The sequence below is a fragment of the Eptesicus fuscus genome, chromosome 9, assembly GCF_027574615.1.
Source record: "Eptesicus fuscus isolate TK198812 chromosome 9, DD_ASM_mEF_20220401, whole genome shotgun sequence".
Lineage (NCBI taxonomy): Eukaryota > Metazoa > Chordata > Mammalia > Chiroptera > Vespertilionidae > Eptesicus > Eptesicus fuscus.
The window spans coordinates 38,615,137-38,630,931 of record NC_072481.1 but is presented as its reverse complement, the minus strand read 5'-3'; the positions used below and the strand labels follow the sequence as shown (position 1 = coordinate 38,630,931).

General features: G+C 43.4%; 1 protein-coding gene across 2 annotated transcripts in view; it reads left to right on the top strand.

Annotated features, from left to right (window-relative positions):
• PLPP3 (phospholipid phosphatase 3) overlaps nt 1–15,795 on the top strand; it is a 77,808-nt gene that overhangs the window by 27,347 nt on the left and 34,666 nt on the right. For both annotated transcript variants that reach the window (XR_008556926.1, XM_008139359.3), the window contains exon 2: nt 14,298–14,455. Coding sequence is in view for 1 of the 2 variants with exons in the window: in XM_008139359.3 (XP_008137581.1) it covers nt 14,298–14,455 (158 nt within the window). In the remaining variant the exon portion in view is untranslated. The remainder of the gene's footprint in view (nt 1–14,297; nt 14,456–15,795) is intronic.

Genomic DNA, 15,795 nt, shown 5'->3' with positions numbered 1-15,795 from the left:
GAGGCATGAGAGAGGGGCTGGAGACGGTGGCTTTGTGAGGGTGCGCAGAGGTCTGTTCCAGGAGGCAGCACTATTCCTCGGGTTTTTGAGCAATTCCAGGGGCCCGCTCTCCACTCTTCCCCACCCAGTTAGGTTCCAGTTGGGGATCCTTCCATTTCTTTCCAAGTCTATCTCCACAAAGAGAGAGCTAGAGGGGAGGGCAAGATTTCCATGAAAACCTTCCATTTTCAGGCAAACAGACTAGGTAGTTCTCGTGGCAATACCATGTTGAAGGGGAATACTGTTATTTGGCATTTTGCTCTATAAAAAAGTGTGTGTGGTGATGGTGGGGGGTAGGTGGGTGGGGGACAGGATGGGCACAGAGAACAGTGGGGGCTTTGTAATCTACTGCAATAGAGAGGTCAGGTGGGCAGGGTCATGAGGGGAGAGAGTCAGGGTGCAGAGAAGGCCTGAACCCCACTTGAGCTTCCAGACCCTCCTCTCCCTCTCGGCCTGATGCACACATTTGGGGCCTTTGTAAAGGGGTAGTTGGGCAGTTTTTGTATTTTTATTTGGAGGAAGGACACTAGACATTCTGTCCCTCTGCGAGAAGCTGGCTCCTCGCTGCTTTGCAGGGATTAAGGGCCTGGCTTCCAGATCCATTGAAGAAACATCCCAGGAGCTACTCTTTTCTCTCAACAGCTGAAAAATGCATCACAGAGCAGTGGCTTCCTGGAGAGTTTTGGCAAAAGAACTTCCCTTTGGAACAATAGGGTTCCTGTAGCCAACCACCTAGGAGTTTTTACTGCAGCTGGTTCTCCCACGAGGATCTGGATACCCCCACACTTTGTTGTCCGAATCCCGGTGGGGGAAGGGGCAGGGCTTGTCTAAGCAACTGAGGGTGGCCCAAGTCATGGGTTTCTGTCTACAGAGGGCCAGCCAGTTTGAGATGCACCCCTTCTCAGGCCCAATCACAGCACCTAAGCACGGGAAAGGGGATGGCTGTGCAGAGCTGTGGAGAGCCCCCCTGACCCAGCGCCATGCCCGCTGTGCTGCTCTGAGACCCTGTTTCTGATCTTCAGTTCTGATGTGTCCCAAATCCAGCTGGGACTGCTCACCTGGAAAAGGTTCCTGGGGGTGAATAAATGAGGCCCAGCTATAAAGCACCTAGAATGGCAGTATCCTGTTTGCAGCTATAGCTAATGCTAATTCCCACCCGCTTCCAACCCACGCCACATTTTTGCTGGATACCCACTCCTTTGACAGAGCCAAGAGCTGCCTGTCATTAATTTCCTTCGTATCTGAAAGTTTGCAGATTTGGGAATGTTTTCTGGAATTGTTCGTTATAAGTGAGCATCTTTGAACTCCGGGGGGCTCTGCTTGGCCAGTCGACGTTTACAAACGTAAAATAGCGTGCTTCTCAGTTACCCAGCCAGGATAGTGGGCAGAGTGAGGCCCATCTGCTCTGTAGAGATGCTGTGGAAATGAAGCCTTCAGTGTGTTTATAAAATGCCCAGCACTCCTTGGATAAAGGTGAAAACTCCTGAACTTAGAAAGGTCCACAAGACACCTGGTAGCACCACTCCTGTCGCTTGTACAGGAAGACAAGGAGCCTGACAGAGCCGCCGTGTGATTATAGTTAGCAGCAGGATGAGCACGGAGGAATGCAAGTTATCAATCATTGTTGCCCAGTATTTGTTTTTTAAGGTTGCCTTGGCAAAAGAAACTTAACTAATACTCCCAGAGTCACCTGGGTTATCTTATCGATATCAGGCATGTGTTCGAACCAAAACCTGGGGTGAAATGATTTTCCTTTCCAGGATACTGGCTGAGCTGACCCAGCTCAGACTACATGAGACTTATCACTCCAGAGGTGAAAGGCTACCTAATTTGCTAGACAGCCACACAGAGTAGAATGACCCCAATATCTTCATTTGGCATCAGTTTACTTCAATTTATAGTAATACTAGTAATAATTAAACCAGAAACCTTTTTCCCCAATTAAGAACTGTCTTCTGGATTGAATAACATTTTTAACTACCAGTTTTTTTCTTTTTCGCATGCTTTCAGCATCTATGTTGTCAGAATCAGATGGGCTCCTTCAAACTACTTTTATCCTTTGTCCTCAGGGTTAAAAGTTGGGTAAGGGGTCAGCCAGCATGGCTCAGTGGTTGAGCGTCAGCTTATGAACCTGGAGGTCAGGGTTTGATTCCCGGTCAGGGCACATGCCTGGGTTGCAGGTTTGATCCCCAGTGTGGGGCGTGCAGGAGGCAGCCGATCAATGATTCTCTCACATTATTGATGTGTCTATCTCTCTCTCCCTCTCCCTTCTTCTCTGAAATCAATAAAAAAAAAAATTTTTTTTTTAAGTTGAGTAGGGGATGAGGGTAGAACACAACAATTTTGTTAACTTTTTTTTTGGGGGGGGGGGAGTGGGGGCTTTCCCATTCTGGATTTTTTTTTTCTTTGAGTGTAGCCTTACATGCATTGTTGCCATTCAGAGATAACAAGGAATGTTTGAAATGCATTCGCCGGGCTAGTTGATAAACTGGTATTGCATCCCTGCCGCCTGCAGGTCATGTGCCTAGCACGTCCTCTGACTCTGAACGTCTCAGAAATACCTCTATGGGAGTTCCTGTCATGTTGCATCATGGGTTGTTGTCCCCCAAGTATGCATTCCTCCAGGGCGGGGACCAGGTCTTATTAGTTTCTGTAGCCCATAATTCTCTCAGGGAGGAGTTCCCTGGTTCAAAGCAGCCTTCTTCTCCTTCACTTTCTTGCCACCCAGTGCAATGTGTAAAACTCTGCCGGGCACGGACCGAGCCTCAGATGTCTGGGAAAGAAGTTTGACTTGTACTTTAATCAGGTGTTTTGTAATACCATTCACTCCCTGGATACTTCTAAAGTGAAAATGGAGCCTATGAGGACAGCACAGAGAGAGGAAATAAACTACAAATTAAAAAGTGATTAGTGAGTGTTTAAGCAGAAGGTCAAAGGGATTATTTTGGACTTCAAACTTTTCAGCTTTCAGGGCTTGTATTCAGTTACAAAATTACATCCCTGAATTATTTGTGCAGGTGGCAGCTGTCATAGTTGAAGAAGGTTTCAGTGTTTTACAAAAGGAACATTGATAGGGCTAGGAATGGGGGGCGTGCTCCTGGGTGAGGGTTGTCTACTTCGCAGCCCACGGGACCGGCTCCAGTCTCGCTCCACTTGAGTGACAGTCTTCTCCTCTGAGCTGACACAGCTCTGTCCAGGTTAGTTTAGCCTCTTTCCTTAGCAAACCAGTCAAGCCGGTTGATTGGCATCCTGTAAACAGCTGGGTGGTAGATTTTCTGGATTGGGAGGGCAGAGATGTCATAGCCTTAATACCTACCACGTGAATGGCTATTGGCATCCTCTTTACAACTGGGCTTCAGAGAAGTTAAGCAGCCTGCTGAAGATTGCATAGATCTCAAGTGGCAAAACTGGTTTTCAAACCCAGCTCTGAGTTGCTTTGTTGAGATTGGTGCTCTTTGACTTAGCGCTTTCTTCAGGGCAGAGATTCTCTAGAGCAGTGGTTCTCAACCTTTCTAATGCCGCAACCCTTTAATACAGTTCCTCATGTTGTGGTGACCCCAACCATAAAATTATTTTCGTTGCTACTTCATAACTGTAATTTTGCTACTGTTATGAATCGTAATGTAAATATCTGTGTTTTCCGATGGTCTTAGTCGACCCTGCTGGCAGTTCTCAACCTGTAGGTCACGACCCACAGGTTGAGAACGCTGCTGTAGAGCCTAAGACCATCGGAAAACACAGATATTTACATTATGATTCATTAACAGTAGCAAAATTACAGTTATGAAGTACCAATGAAAATAATTTTATGGTTGGGGGTCACCACAACATGAGGAACTGTATTAAAGGGTCGCGGCATTAGAAAGGTTGAGAACCACTGCTCTAGAGGATCCCAGCAAATGGGTTAGAGGGTGGGCTGATAAGGATCCCTTCTGGCCCTGGGGCAGCTGGGCAGGGTGGAGTGTGATTGCTGAGTCACTGACCAGTGGCCTCCTCAGCTTACCTGGGGCTGCCCTACCAACAATTGTCTGGTAGTTTCACTCTGTGAAAAAGTCCTGGAATATGACAATGAAGATCATCCAACTCAACCACCCATTTAGAATTTGAAGCTGATGGAGTTCCCCATAAATTATTCCTTCATAAGAATACATGACATTGTGTTGCTTTGGGGGATTGTCTTACAAAACAGGATTTGAGGTCTGAGAGAGATTAGATAGGAGGAGTTCAGAATTTAGAAGGGAGAAAAAGAATCCACAGGTCATAGAGTGTATTAGGGGTGGAGTCAGATATTCTAAATTTTAGTTTGTTTCCTATACCTTTATTCAAAACACATTTGCTGAGCTCCCACCAAGTGCCAGGAATTATTCTCTGTGCTGGGGATACAGACAAATAAAATATATGGACCCTTTTCTGAAAAGACTCACAGCTAGTGAAGGAGACATTCAGGGAAGGAATAATTAAAATGCCAGAGTGTGGTGGATCTCAGTCTTCCCATCTATTATATTGAGTAAATGGCATCTAAGATCTCTTGTAGTTCCAAAACTTGATCAGCATATTACTGCCTCCCTCCGTTTAGAGTGTAATACCAATAAATATCTGATGGGCTTTAGTCACTTGGCTTTTACTCTTTAGAATTCATGAGCTTCTATCAGAAGAAGGCTGTTTTGTTTTTATTTTAAATAGCTGTTGACTTAAAAATAGAACTCTCTGATAACTCTCTGATAACTCCACCCACCGCCAGCCACATGGAGTAAACTTGCTAAGGTATGGGCTTTGTAGTTAAGCTGTGGCTTCTAACCCTCATCCTTTTTACTAACTAAGACCTTTGGCAAGTCACTTCACTTCTGAATTCAGTTTGCCCATACCTGAAATGCAAATATTCTTAACTGCTTTGCAGTGGTGACTTGCCACAGTCCTTGGATTTATAATGGAAAACATAGATGGACTCAGTCTTAGGATAAGATTAAGACATATACATATTAGGTAGTAGACTTATCACTTTGTAAGTTATATAAGGCGCCCTGGGATTGAGTATGCCATGGCTGTGCCGGCTCGCCACGCTTACTATCCTGAAGACAATAGGGAATGTTGGCACCCTGGGGTGGGGAATGCGTGCAGCCAGGATTACCACTGCCTGCATTGCCGCGTGGCATGAGAACTGGTTGAAGAAGCTGGATGTTATGTGAGACCTCCCGTTATTAAACGTTAACAACTAATTTGAAGAATTTTAAACCCTGGGTGGGCCAATCAGAACATCTCTGCAGGCCAGATTTGGCCATGGGCTGCCAGTTTGTGACCTTTGATGTAGAACTTGGAGTGCCCCAATGGCCTTGGAGTGCAGAGCAGCCCGATGTTCTCACAGCGCCTCCAATAATGCTTCCACTCTTCATTTTTGGCGTTGCATCTGGCTCCAGTTCTGCCTTTGACTATCTCAAACTTTGACCTTCCCCGGTGTCTGATGTCCTGCCAGTCCACATGATGTTTATTTTACCGCCATGTGAACTTGGTGTTTTGTGTACACCTGGGCAGCCTGGCTTGGATGGAGCCATGCATACTGACGAACGTATGTTTAACTGTTGGAAAAATAAAATGTTTCTTTCCACCCTTATTAGAGCTTTACCTCCCCTTCGGCCTCGTGTGATCTTTGAGAATGATGGCAGAGTTCCTGCTGTGACATTTCTTCTCCGAGTCAGGGTGCCAGGTCTTGTTAACCACTGTCGAAGCTCCTTCTGTTTATACAATCCCCCAAAGTCCCTGGAATTATAGGATTTTATGAGCATGCTTTTCCCTTGGGATCACATTGCTTTTGGGGAGTGACTAGCAGGCCTGTGGCCACTTCAGTGAGATTTTGACAGAACTTTGATTGCATCTTTTTTCTGCTCTAAAAGTTTTCAGTATCTTTCTGTCATTGATGGGAGCAAGAACAAACATATAGGGAGCCAGGTGATTACTGGATATGTTAACTGTCTCAGCTAGTCTTCATAATGAATTCTGTACTTTGGAAATTCTTAGTACTAAGTCTTATTGTGCAGTGATGAAAATGAAGTTCAGGAGGTAAAGGGACTTGCCTAAGGTCACACAGTAAGTATGACAGCTGATAGAAGTGGGGAGTGAAATCCTGTCTGCTTGACTCCAAAGTTCATGGGTAAATTGGAAATAAGTAACTCTGAGCAAAGATATTTAGTCTTGAAGGACGAATAGGAGTTTGTCAGTGGTACTGTAGTCCAGATGTTAAAACATTACTTCACAGAGCTGGTAGGAAGATCAAATGTGATTCTTTATGTAAGAGCTATAAAGCCCTGTGCACACATGTGATTCTTGCGGTGCCCTCACTCTGCACACCCCTATTGCAAATGAACTCATTTAGGTCATAAGGGAAACTGAGGCAGAAGTGGCTGGGTCTGCATAAATCCATCTCAACATCTTAGGAGGAACTTGTTTTTTATCCTTGTTCAAGGTCAACATATACTTTCCCGAGCTTTGTAGCTTTACTAATATCTGCATGGACACAGTTCATGTGTACTTAGCAAGAAAGACTAGTTGGCCACATCTCTGAGTGAACTTTAGAGTCAGAGTATCTATTACATATCCTGGTTATGGCCCTTAGCAGAGTGGACACTGAGACAAGTTATAATCTCTCTGACCCTCAGGTTTTGGACTGTGTGCTACTTAATTTCAGGGATTATTTTGAGAGTTAAGCCAGCTGATGTATCCAAAACTCCTGGCACATAATAGGTGCTCAATGAATGTAAATTTACTTTCATCCTTATTTAAAAGCGGGATCAACATAATGGAAGGAAGTCTGGGAGATGACCCAGGTTTACCTGGGGTACAGGAATCACAAGTCCTGTTGGCTCTGGGAGCAGTGTATTTGCTCTAGAAATAAAATATTCCATTTGGGAAATATGTAATAGCCACAAAAGCTGTCTGGATCTGTCTCAGTGGAAGTCATGAACCATGGCTATTGATCAGTTTGTTTTCAGTTCCTGGTGGATATGGCAGCCCTTTCAAAAAGGCCAAAACAGCCAGAGCCAGGGGATTTAAGGCAACTGATATTACTTATTTTAAGGAATAAAGTGTTTTCACTTTAAGCGTTTTCAAATAAGAAAGGCCATCCACAGTTCTTTCTCATAGTCACGATTAGACTAAAGACAGGTGTCTCTTTGTCATGGAACCTGAAACTTTCCTAAGCTGAGGAACTCAAAAATAGTGCAGAGGGTGATGAAAAAAGAAAGAAAGAAAGAAAATCAAAAAGACAAAAATAGTGCAGTATCTTGCTCATCATTATGGCCCCAGCACCTAACACAGTTCCCAGTACTCAGTTTAGTCTAAACACCTTGGACCTGGGGTCAGGAAACCTAGGCACCAGGACTAGACCTGCCATTAGTTTCTTCATGTCCACCATGTAGGTCAAGCATGTCAAACTCAAAGGTTAACACGGGCCAAATAAACAAGGTTTAAGTTTATGTGGGCCGCAAAAAAAAACAAAAGCTTCAATTTGCATAGAAACATAGGTTTATTTCGATAGAGACATGCTGAATACAAAGGGCTGAAATGAATGAGTGATCGTTAACATAAAATAATAGAACATTTTAATAAAAATTAATGTTTTTTCTTGAACATTAACTTACCTGAATAACTTCACAAATTAATAAGCATAACTCAAATAAACCTATTTTTCTTGTTCTCCAAAAGTGAAATATTTCCTGTTGCGCACACCAAACAAGTCATTCGCAGCTAGTGTTAGTGGAGAGAAATGGTGTGCCTGCGTGTAAGGCGCATAAGGGAAATGAATGCAAGACAATTATAGTAAACAGTCATTAGCGAACATTGTAGTTTGTTATTAATAATTACGTATGACAGGATATTGTAAAAATTAAGTTAAAAATTTTTATTAAAACGTTTCTTACAACTGTTATATTGGCAGGGCTGCAAAAATATTTGTTGTGGGCTGCATGTGGCCTGTGGGCCGTGAATTTGACATGCTTGATGTAGGTACCTTCGGTTCTGCCAATCTTCTTTGTGTGAAGAAAGGCCCTGAACTTTCCAGTACTGAAGAACTGAGCATGTATCAAAGAGAACCTCTAGACCCAGAGGATTGCATGCTCACCCCAGCCAACAGCAAGTGTTTTTCATGGCAGCCCCTTTCAAAGGTGGGAAACACCTTCATAGTACATTAATTTTGTCTCATCTGGATTGTATCCAGTCTGAAAATCTGGACAAATATTGTAAACCAGAGAAAGTTTGCACACTTCTAAGACAAGTAGCAATTAATTACTTTAAATAGAAACCCTGTCACCTACAAGCAACATAAATATTTGTATTTTGAACCTCTAAGTAGTAGTTGGGTTGACCATTCTGGCCCTAAGTGATTGAAAAAGAAAATCAGTTGGTCATATTTTAACAGGGAACACATTTATAAAGAAGAGGAGGGTCAGGTCATGGAGTAAGAAAACATGACCCAAAAGAAAGAAGGACCTGGGTTCAAATCCCATGACCAATTGACTTCCTTGGGACGCTTGGACAAGTTATAAAACTTCTGGCCTTAGTTTTCTGTTGGGTACAAATGAAAATAACAACCTATAACTTTTCAGCGACAGTAGAGATTAGAATATATACATTAATTCTTAACTAGAGTCTAAACTCCTTAAAATCAGAAGCCCAACATCTTCCATCTATATTTCTAACATCTGGTCCAAATGGATGCCATTTGCTAGCTTTGCACTTCAGATGAACTGCTTAACCTATCTAAACCTCAATTATTCATTTGTAAAATGAGCAGAACTCTATAGTGTAGGTAAGATGGGTAAATTCCTGTCACAGAGTCCTAATAGCTGCCTGATTAGAGCAACTTACTCTGTTTGATACTTACCAGTATGCACATATTGTGCATTTGGTATTATTTTATGGGTAGGTGTGTGGGCTTTCTGCAGATGTGAGTTTAATTATTACTATCACAGACCCTGGACTTTGCTTATTTTAAGGTAAATACAGATCGGGAGAAGTGGAAAGTTGGACAGCTCTGGAAAAGGCACTGGAAGGACTGGGGATATAGGAGACATGGGAAGCCCCTCCCTAATGCTTTGATTTGGGTCATGCTAAAGTGCAAAGACTTCTCATTCCGTCTCCGACCCCCACTCTTTCCCTACCCACACCCAGGGCTTTCTAACAAGCACTGGGAGCAGGAGGCTGTGTTTAATTTTGTGCAAACGCGAAGCTGTGGCTGAGGGGAGCAGGGCTCACGGGCTGGGTCACTTTGGTAACACTTCCCACATGACTTTATCAATGGGTGGGCCACGAAAACTTATCCTCTGTTTTTTTTTACACTCCACTCCCAACCACCCAACCTTCCCGAGTGTTAGTTTTTCAAAGCCCAAGAAGTTTCAAAGGCCCGAACCCAACACAGGGGCCTTTCTTCATGCTTTGATTTTCTGCCCATTAAGTGTTTGTCAGTGAGTTCGTATTTCGCCTTCTCTGCAGCTTACACATCCCAAGAGGTCCCTGGAGGTATAGGAAGTTAATTGATCCTTGATTAAAAGAAGGAGAAATACTTGAGTCTGGGTCTGGAGTCACCAGATGGTGTGTGTGTGTGTGTGTGTGTGTGTGTGTGTGTGTGTACACACTTTTGGTTCTGCTTTGCAAAAAGCTGGTAATCTACCTTTCATTATAGATAAATCTAAGTTCTGGGATATTGGCTCCAGAGTTTCAATTAAATTAGATCTTGAGCACATGGGGTACATGGTGAATGTTCAGTGGACAGTATCCAGTGCTGTTGCCTTGACTGTTCCAAACCATTATTTTTCTTCAAAGGTCAGGAGGTTTGCTGAGTTTTATTTAACTTATTAATACTCATAGGTGCTTCCTTCTCTGTTTTAAGTGACTCACTTGCTTTAGAAAGCACTTAGGAGTCAGATCATTTGAGCCCCGTTCAACTCCACTATGGACTTGCACAGTGGCTGGTAAGTCACTTTAATCCCTTTGAACCTTAAGGTGACTTAACGTGTTAGTTTCTTTTTCTTTAGAAATAACTTTTTTACTTTAGAACAAATGTGTATTTATTGTGATACATTTAGAAAATACATCCAACAGGAACAACAAAAAGCAAAAGTATCTGTAATTTACCATTTGGAGATGACTACTAATAGATTAGTTTTTTGTTTGTTTGTTTGTTTTGAGAGAGAGAGAAAGACATTTGTTTTTCCACTTATTTATGCATTCATTGGTTGATTCTTGTATGTGCCCTGACCGGATATCAAACCCACAACCTTGGTGTATCGGGACAGTGCTCTAACCAACTGAACTACCCAGTCAAGGCCCTAATGTGTTAGTTTTCATAACTGTTTTTCCCATTAGCTCGTGGTCTACCTGATGGCTGAGATGTGAATTCCTTCATCTCAGCAGCCCCATCAGTACCTAGAACATTATAGGCAGCCAGGGTTGTCAGACTGCAGTGTTTATGTGACGGTCCTCAGCACAGTGAGGGCACGTAATTGTTGTTTATTAACTGTTAGCTATTATTACTGTTCTTCATGCTATTTTTCCCTTTCTTCCTTTCAGTGTTTACTTATGTATCTCTTCCAGCTCTGTAGCTAAATTTAAAATTGTTTTTTCATAATGGCCATCAGTTTTGTTGATTGCCTTATTGGAATCCCTAAACTACACTGAGTTCTCATGAGTGTACTTAGCCTCTGGACCCCAGAACTCTCTTGCTCATATAAGGTCAACTCAAGCCTCCCGTCAGCCGTGGGCCATCTTTAGTATCCATAGCAGCGTAGTCTTTTGTGTCCTCGCCATAGTCTACATGTCAGTCACACGTTAGGAATATTTTAGTGCATTTGTTTTTGTGTCTTTCTTACAATACCACGAACCTCTTGAGGACAAGTCCTGTGATGTATTCACCTTTAGATTCCCAGTGGCAATTAATGGGAATTTTCTTGAAATGAAATGATCAGGCACTGTAGTGGTTGGTAGTAAAGGGGGTGCCAAGTTGGAAATGGAGATCCTGCTTTGGGGAAAAAAAACTAGCCTCTTCTCTGTGTTCTGGAGAGGGAAGGCAGGGTGATATATCTCTTGAGAACTAGTTGCCCCACTGGGGAAAGTGTTTATGCTTTTCCCATCCACTGAAGAAATCTGAGGGTACTCTTTTCCTGAAACAAAGATTTGACTGGCATCACCCCCCTCTCAGACCACAGTTGGTAGGGGAGACCAAAAAAAAAAAAAAAAGCCATTGGGTTTCCTCAGTGCTGTTTCAGTGCCTTTCAAGAATACAAACAGAACATATTCAGATCCAACTTCTTGTCTGTTTGTGGTCATCCTCTACATAATCAGAAGCGGAAACCCTCCCCAGGCCTTGAACAAGGGAGGAAGAAAGGGTTTGGATTGCTCCCCGGTTAGGAGGGCAAAGGCACTGACCGGACATTTTCTTTCCTAACCTTCTCTGTGGGACATTTCCCCTTCTTCCTTTTAACATTTACTGAGGGTCCCTAGCATGTGCCAGACTGTGCTCACATTACCAATGCTGTGGCCTGGTGCCTCCCAACTGAAGCAACATCCCGTTCCGATTTTAATGGAGCAGATGCGCCTTCCCCTTCTGGATCATAAGCTCCCTGAGGGCAGGGCTTGTGTCATCTTTGTACTCCCTGTAGTTACTATACATACTAAAGACTCAATATATATTTGTATAAATGAATGAATGAATGACTACATTACCGTAGTCATCATCCCAGCTATCCCAAAGCTAGATGTCATTCTTCCCATTGAACAGATGAGCAGGGCTTTTGGAGATGTGAAATAGCTTGTTCAAGTAGAAGGGAGCAGAGCTGAGATCATTAACCCAGTTCTGTCTCACTCCACAGCCCTTTTATATGTGTTTTATTGTCCTTAGAAACACATGTTTTACAGGCCTATCATGTGAACGCCATTAAAAATAGAAGCTGGGGGCCTGAGAGGGCAGCACACATTTAAGGAACTCAGGGTCTGTTCCCTACCTGAGTTTATTAGCAATGTTTTGGCTCCCAGGCACCACAGAGGCTGCGGCTGTGCACGGACACCAAGCTGAATGATTTTATCACGATGGGTGGAACTTAAAAGTGGACTATTAATATCATACAGCTGGCTTCTCAGCGACTTTTCGTAGCCAAGTTGGTCACATTTCAAAATGTTTAGGCAGTGGAATGAAGATGGCTCAAGCCCAGGTGATAGCTTTCCCTCCCAGCTCCGCAACCCCGAAAGATCAGCTAATTGCTGTTGCCATTTCTAAGCCAGCGCGTTTATCTGCCGCCTCCCTTGCTCCGTTTACTCCTTTGCTCTCAGACTGAGTTTCAAGGGCTGATGGTTATTGCCTTCAGGGCCCCTCTGTGTTGACTTTGAGAAGGTCAGGCACAATGCTTGTGGTGTGTTGCTGTTCTTTCTTTTCAAAGCACTAGTATGAATTTGATAAAGTAAATTGTTGTTCTAGCAGGAAGCAGTTAGGGGTCACAAAATAAATAGCCGTAGAATTCAAATAAATCCAAAGAATAAAACCAAATAAATCCATGCGTGTATGCACAGTGATACATAAATACACTTTTTAGAAAGTGAACATTTTTATCGCTGCCGGTCTGGACCGAAGTAATTGAAAAATTGTGGAGTTCATGGTACATTTTTTTCTTTTTTCTTTTTTTTTTTTTTGAAGAGGTGGTCTAGGCCCTTGAGCAACGTGACATGAATTTTATTCTTTTTGAAAAACATGACAATGGAATTTTATCTTTTCAACAACAGCTTATCTTGGGATTTTTTTTAGCTAATGAAATTCACATTGGGATAAATCCAATTTGCAAAGTAAAATTCGGGATTTAGGCATTTGGGGGTGGACTAAGAGACTCTGAGTGAGCTAAATAGTCTCTCTGAATCTCTTTTTTTCCCACTTGAAAATGAGCGATAGTCATGCTTAAATGATGCTTTAAAATGACCTCTCAGGATTGTTGAAAGATTCGATGCAAAAATGGACGTAAAGTATCTTACACATTGTGTGTGCACATCAGCGGTGTCTGTGGCCATTAACCCGCTGTTTTTCGTGGTCTTCCCTAGTCCTGACATTCAGTGACTCGCCTTTTACATTACATTGTGGGGTGGCATTGGGGCTTGGTGTTGAACTTGGGTGCTAGGGGAGAAATATGTCTTCTGGTCTCAGAAAAGAGCCTGCAGCAGGATAAGTGTCTCTGAGTATAGTTTCCTTGTAGGATGGGAGTGGGGCAGGAGACCCTGATCTGGAGAGGGGAGGCTCAGGTCATGGGTAACTGCAGGCCATACCTTATCTCGTCCTGTGCAACGAGGAACCTCTGAAGAGGCTTTAGCGAGGCAATGTGTAAGAGGCAGTGAAGGCCAGGGGACTGATTTAGAGGCTGTTGCTGTGTTGAGGCAAGAAATATTGTGACCTTTCACCCTTTACTTGAGGGCTATGAGGAACTTTTTCCTGGCGGGTGATGGCATCCATTTGCCATGACCTTTAAGAGAACGGCATCTGAGCTGGCCACTGATTAAACCGGCAGCAGCTGCACTAGCAGCTTGGTGCTCTCAGGTGCCCTTGGGTGCTGTCCAGGTCCGAGGGCAGTGGGGCCAGCTCAGCTCTGCTTCATCTTCTCAATGACTCTTTGAACAGTGAAAGAAAAGGACAGAAAGTGGTATTCATTGAACAGCTACTGTGTGCCAGGCACTGTGCTAGCAATTCCCTGTGCTTTTTCCTCCCTTAGTCATCACCACGGGCCTTTGATATATGGACAAACTGAGGCCCAGGAAGGTAGCGTGAGAACCAGAAGTCCTACTACCAGGAAGTGGTGGATCTGGGGTTCAAATTCAAGGTATCTGACCCCAGGCCTTCATGACTCCCTGCTCCACAGCCTTAGGATGCACTTCTCAAAGGGGAAATGGTTAAGATGGGAGAAGAATGTACTTGAAGGCATAATGAGACATCATTAGATGTGGGCTGTGTTAGTCATTAGTACAAATTGGGGGTTAACTTTTAGCAGGATGCTGTAGAGCAGTGGGGATGCGCCGCTCTGGCTCTCCCACTGCCTTCCCCTGTGCCCTTAGACACGAGGGATGAGGAAAAGAGGAGAGGGGATGTGTGGAGTGGAAGTTCTCAAGGAGTTAATATCACTGACAGTGTTGTCATTTGGGGTGGTCTTTGCTGTAGTCATTCTTGAACCACATTGCACTGATGTTTTCCCCTCGTTTTGTTTTGTTTTTCCTGGTATGTGCGATGGTTCCATCCTGACCAGCGGGCCTGCCCTTCCTGATCATTGAGACCAGCACCATCAAGCCTTACCACCGAGGGTTCTACTGCAACGATGACAGCATCAAGTATCCTCTGAAAACTGGTGAGACAATAAATGATGCAGTGCTTTGCGCCGTGGGGATCGTCATCGCCATCCTTGCGGTAAGTGCGCAGACTGCTGTGCTCACCGTCTCACTTCCCCTGTAGAATACCTGCGTCAGCAGAGCCTTGGCAGATCAATCAGAATTTCACTTGATTAGCACTATTTCTGTAGTGCAGTTAATACCATTATTAAAGGTATTTTAAAATACTAAATACATACACACATACATATGCAGCAGCTCTTCGAATAACAATTTCATTCAGCGTCTTTTCATTATAGCATTGGTGAGATGCCATAGGAATTCTTGTTTACATCAATGAGCCTGTGGTAAAATTTGTTTATGTCATTTTGCTCAAAATCACGGAGCCTATGGTGAGGACTTACTGTATACTAAAAGTATTATAAAAGTATGCTAAACACCCTGCTAAAATACTTTGCATGCAGCATCCTCACAACTATCCAATGAAGTCTAGATATTGTTCTTATCTCTCTCCTACATATTAAGAAACTGAGGTCCACAGAGTAAAAGTAATTTGCCCAAGATCACTTGGTTAATAAGTGGTAGGGTTGGGATTTTAACGTAATTGTCCCTTAACCCAGAATCTGAGCTCTGATTCTCAGAGGAGGGGGAAATGCCTTGTCAGATAACACAGGCATTTTCTGGGTTCCTTTCGTGTCATTGCTGTGCTGCTGTAACAGTGACAATGCTGCTGGCATTCTCTGACATATTGTTCAGTTCTCTCCCATCCAGTGGCTGTGGTATCAGAGTGAAAGTAAGATGAGACTTGGAATCTAGAGACCTCGGTGTTAGACCTCTACCAATGAGCTACACCTTTAAAACCAAGGATGATCATCTTGCTTCCTAGCATAGCATGGAGGGGTAAAAGAGATCATGAATATTGAAATACTTTGCAAACTCTTAACTGCTGAGCAGGTTACTCATATGCAGGTATAAAGTTCAGACTTACATCTGGATCGTCCCGTGGAGGAAAAAGTCCTCATTGAGGATGCAGCGATGTGCTACCGGACTTGAACAAGATTTAACAATTATCTTGAGCAATGGTAGCTTCATGCAAATTGGGGTATGGCCTATCTGGGCTCTACTTGGAAGGTGACCACTGAGTTTTAGATCTATCCAGTTGGGGCATGTGAGGGAAAGAGTAATTGATTGTGATCCAGTCTTATAATTTGTGAGTCATACATTTTTCACAGCTGTCCATTCCACATCTCCAGTATTCTTCTAAGTTTGTTCTTTGCTCCTGAACCTTAGCCATGTGGATGAAACCCATAAATAAACATCATGTCCGCCAAGATCATAAATTCTTTCTCACAGATTCTTGAGTCATCTGTGTCTTAGCCATAGCCAGGAAGCTTATCTTTGGCCTGTTTGAGCAAGTCA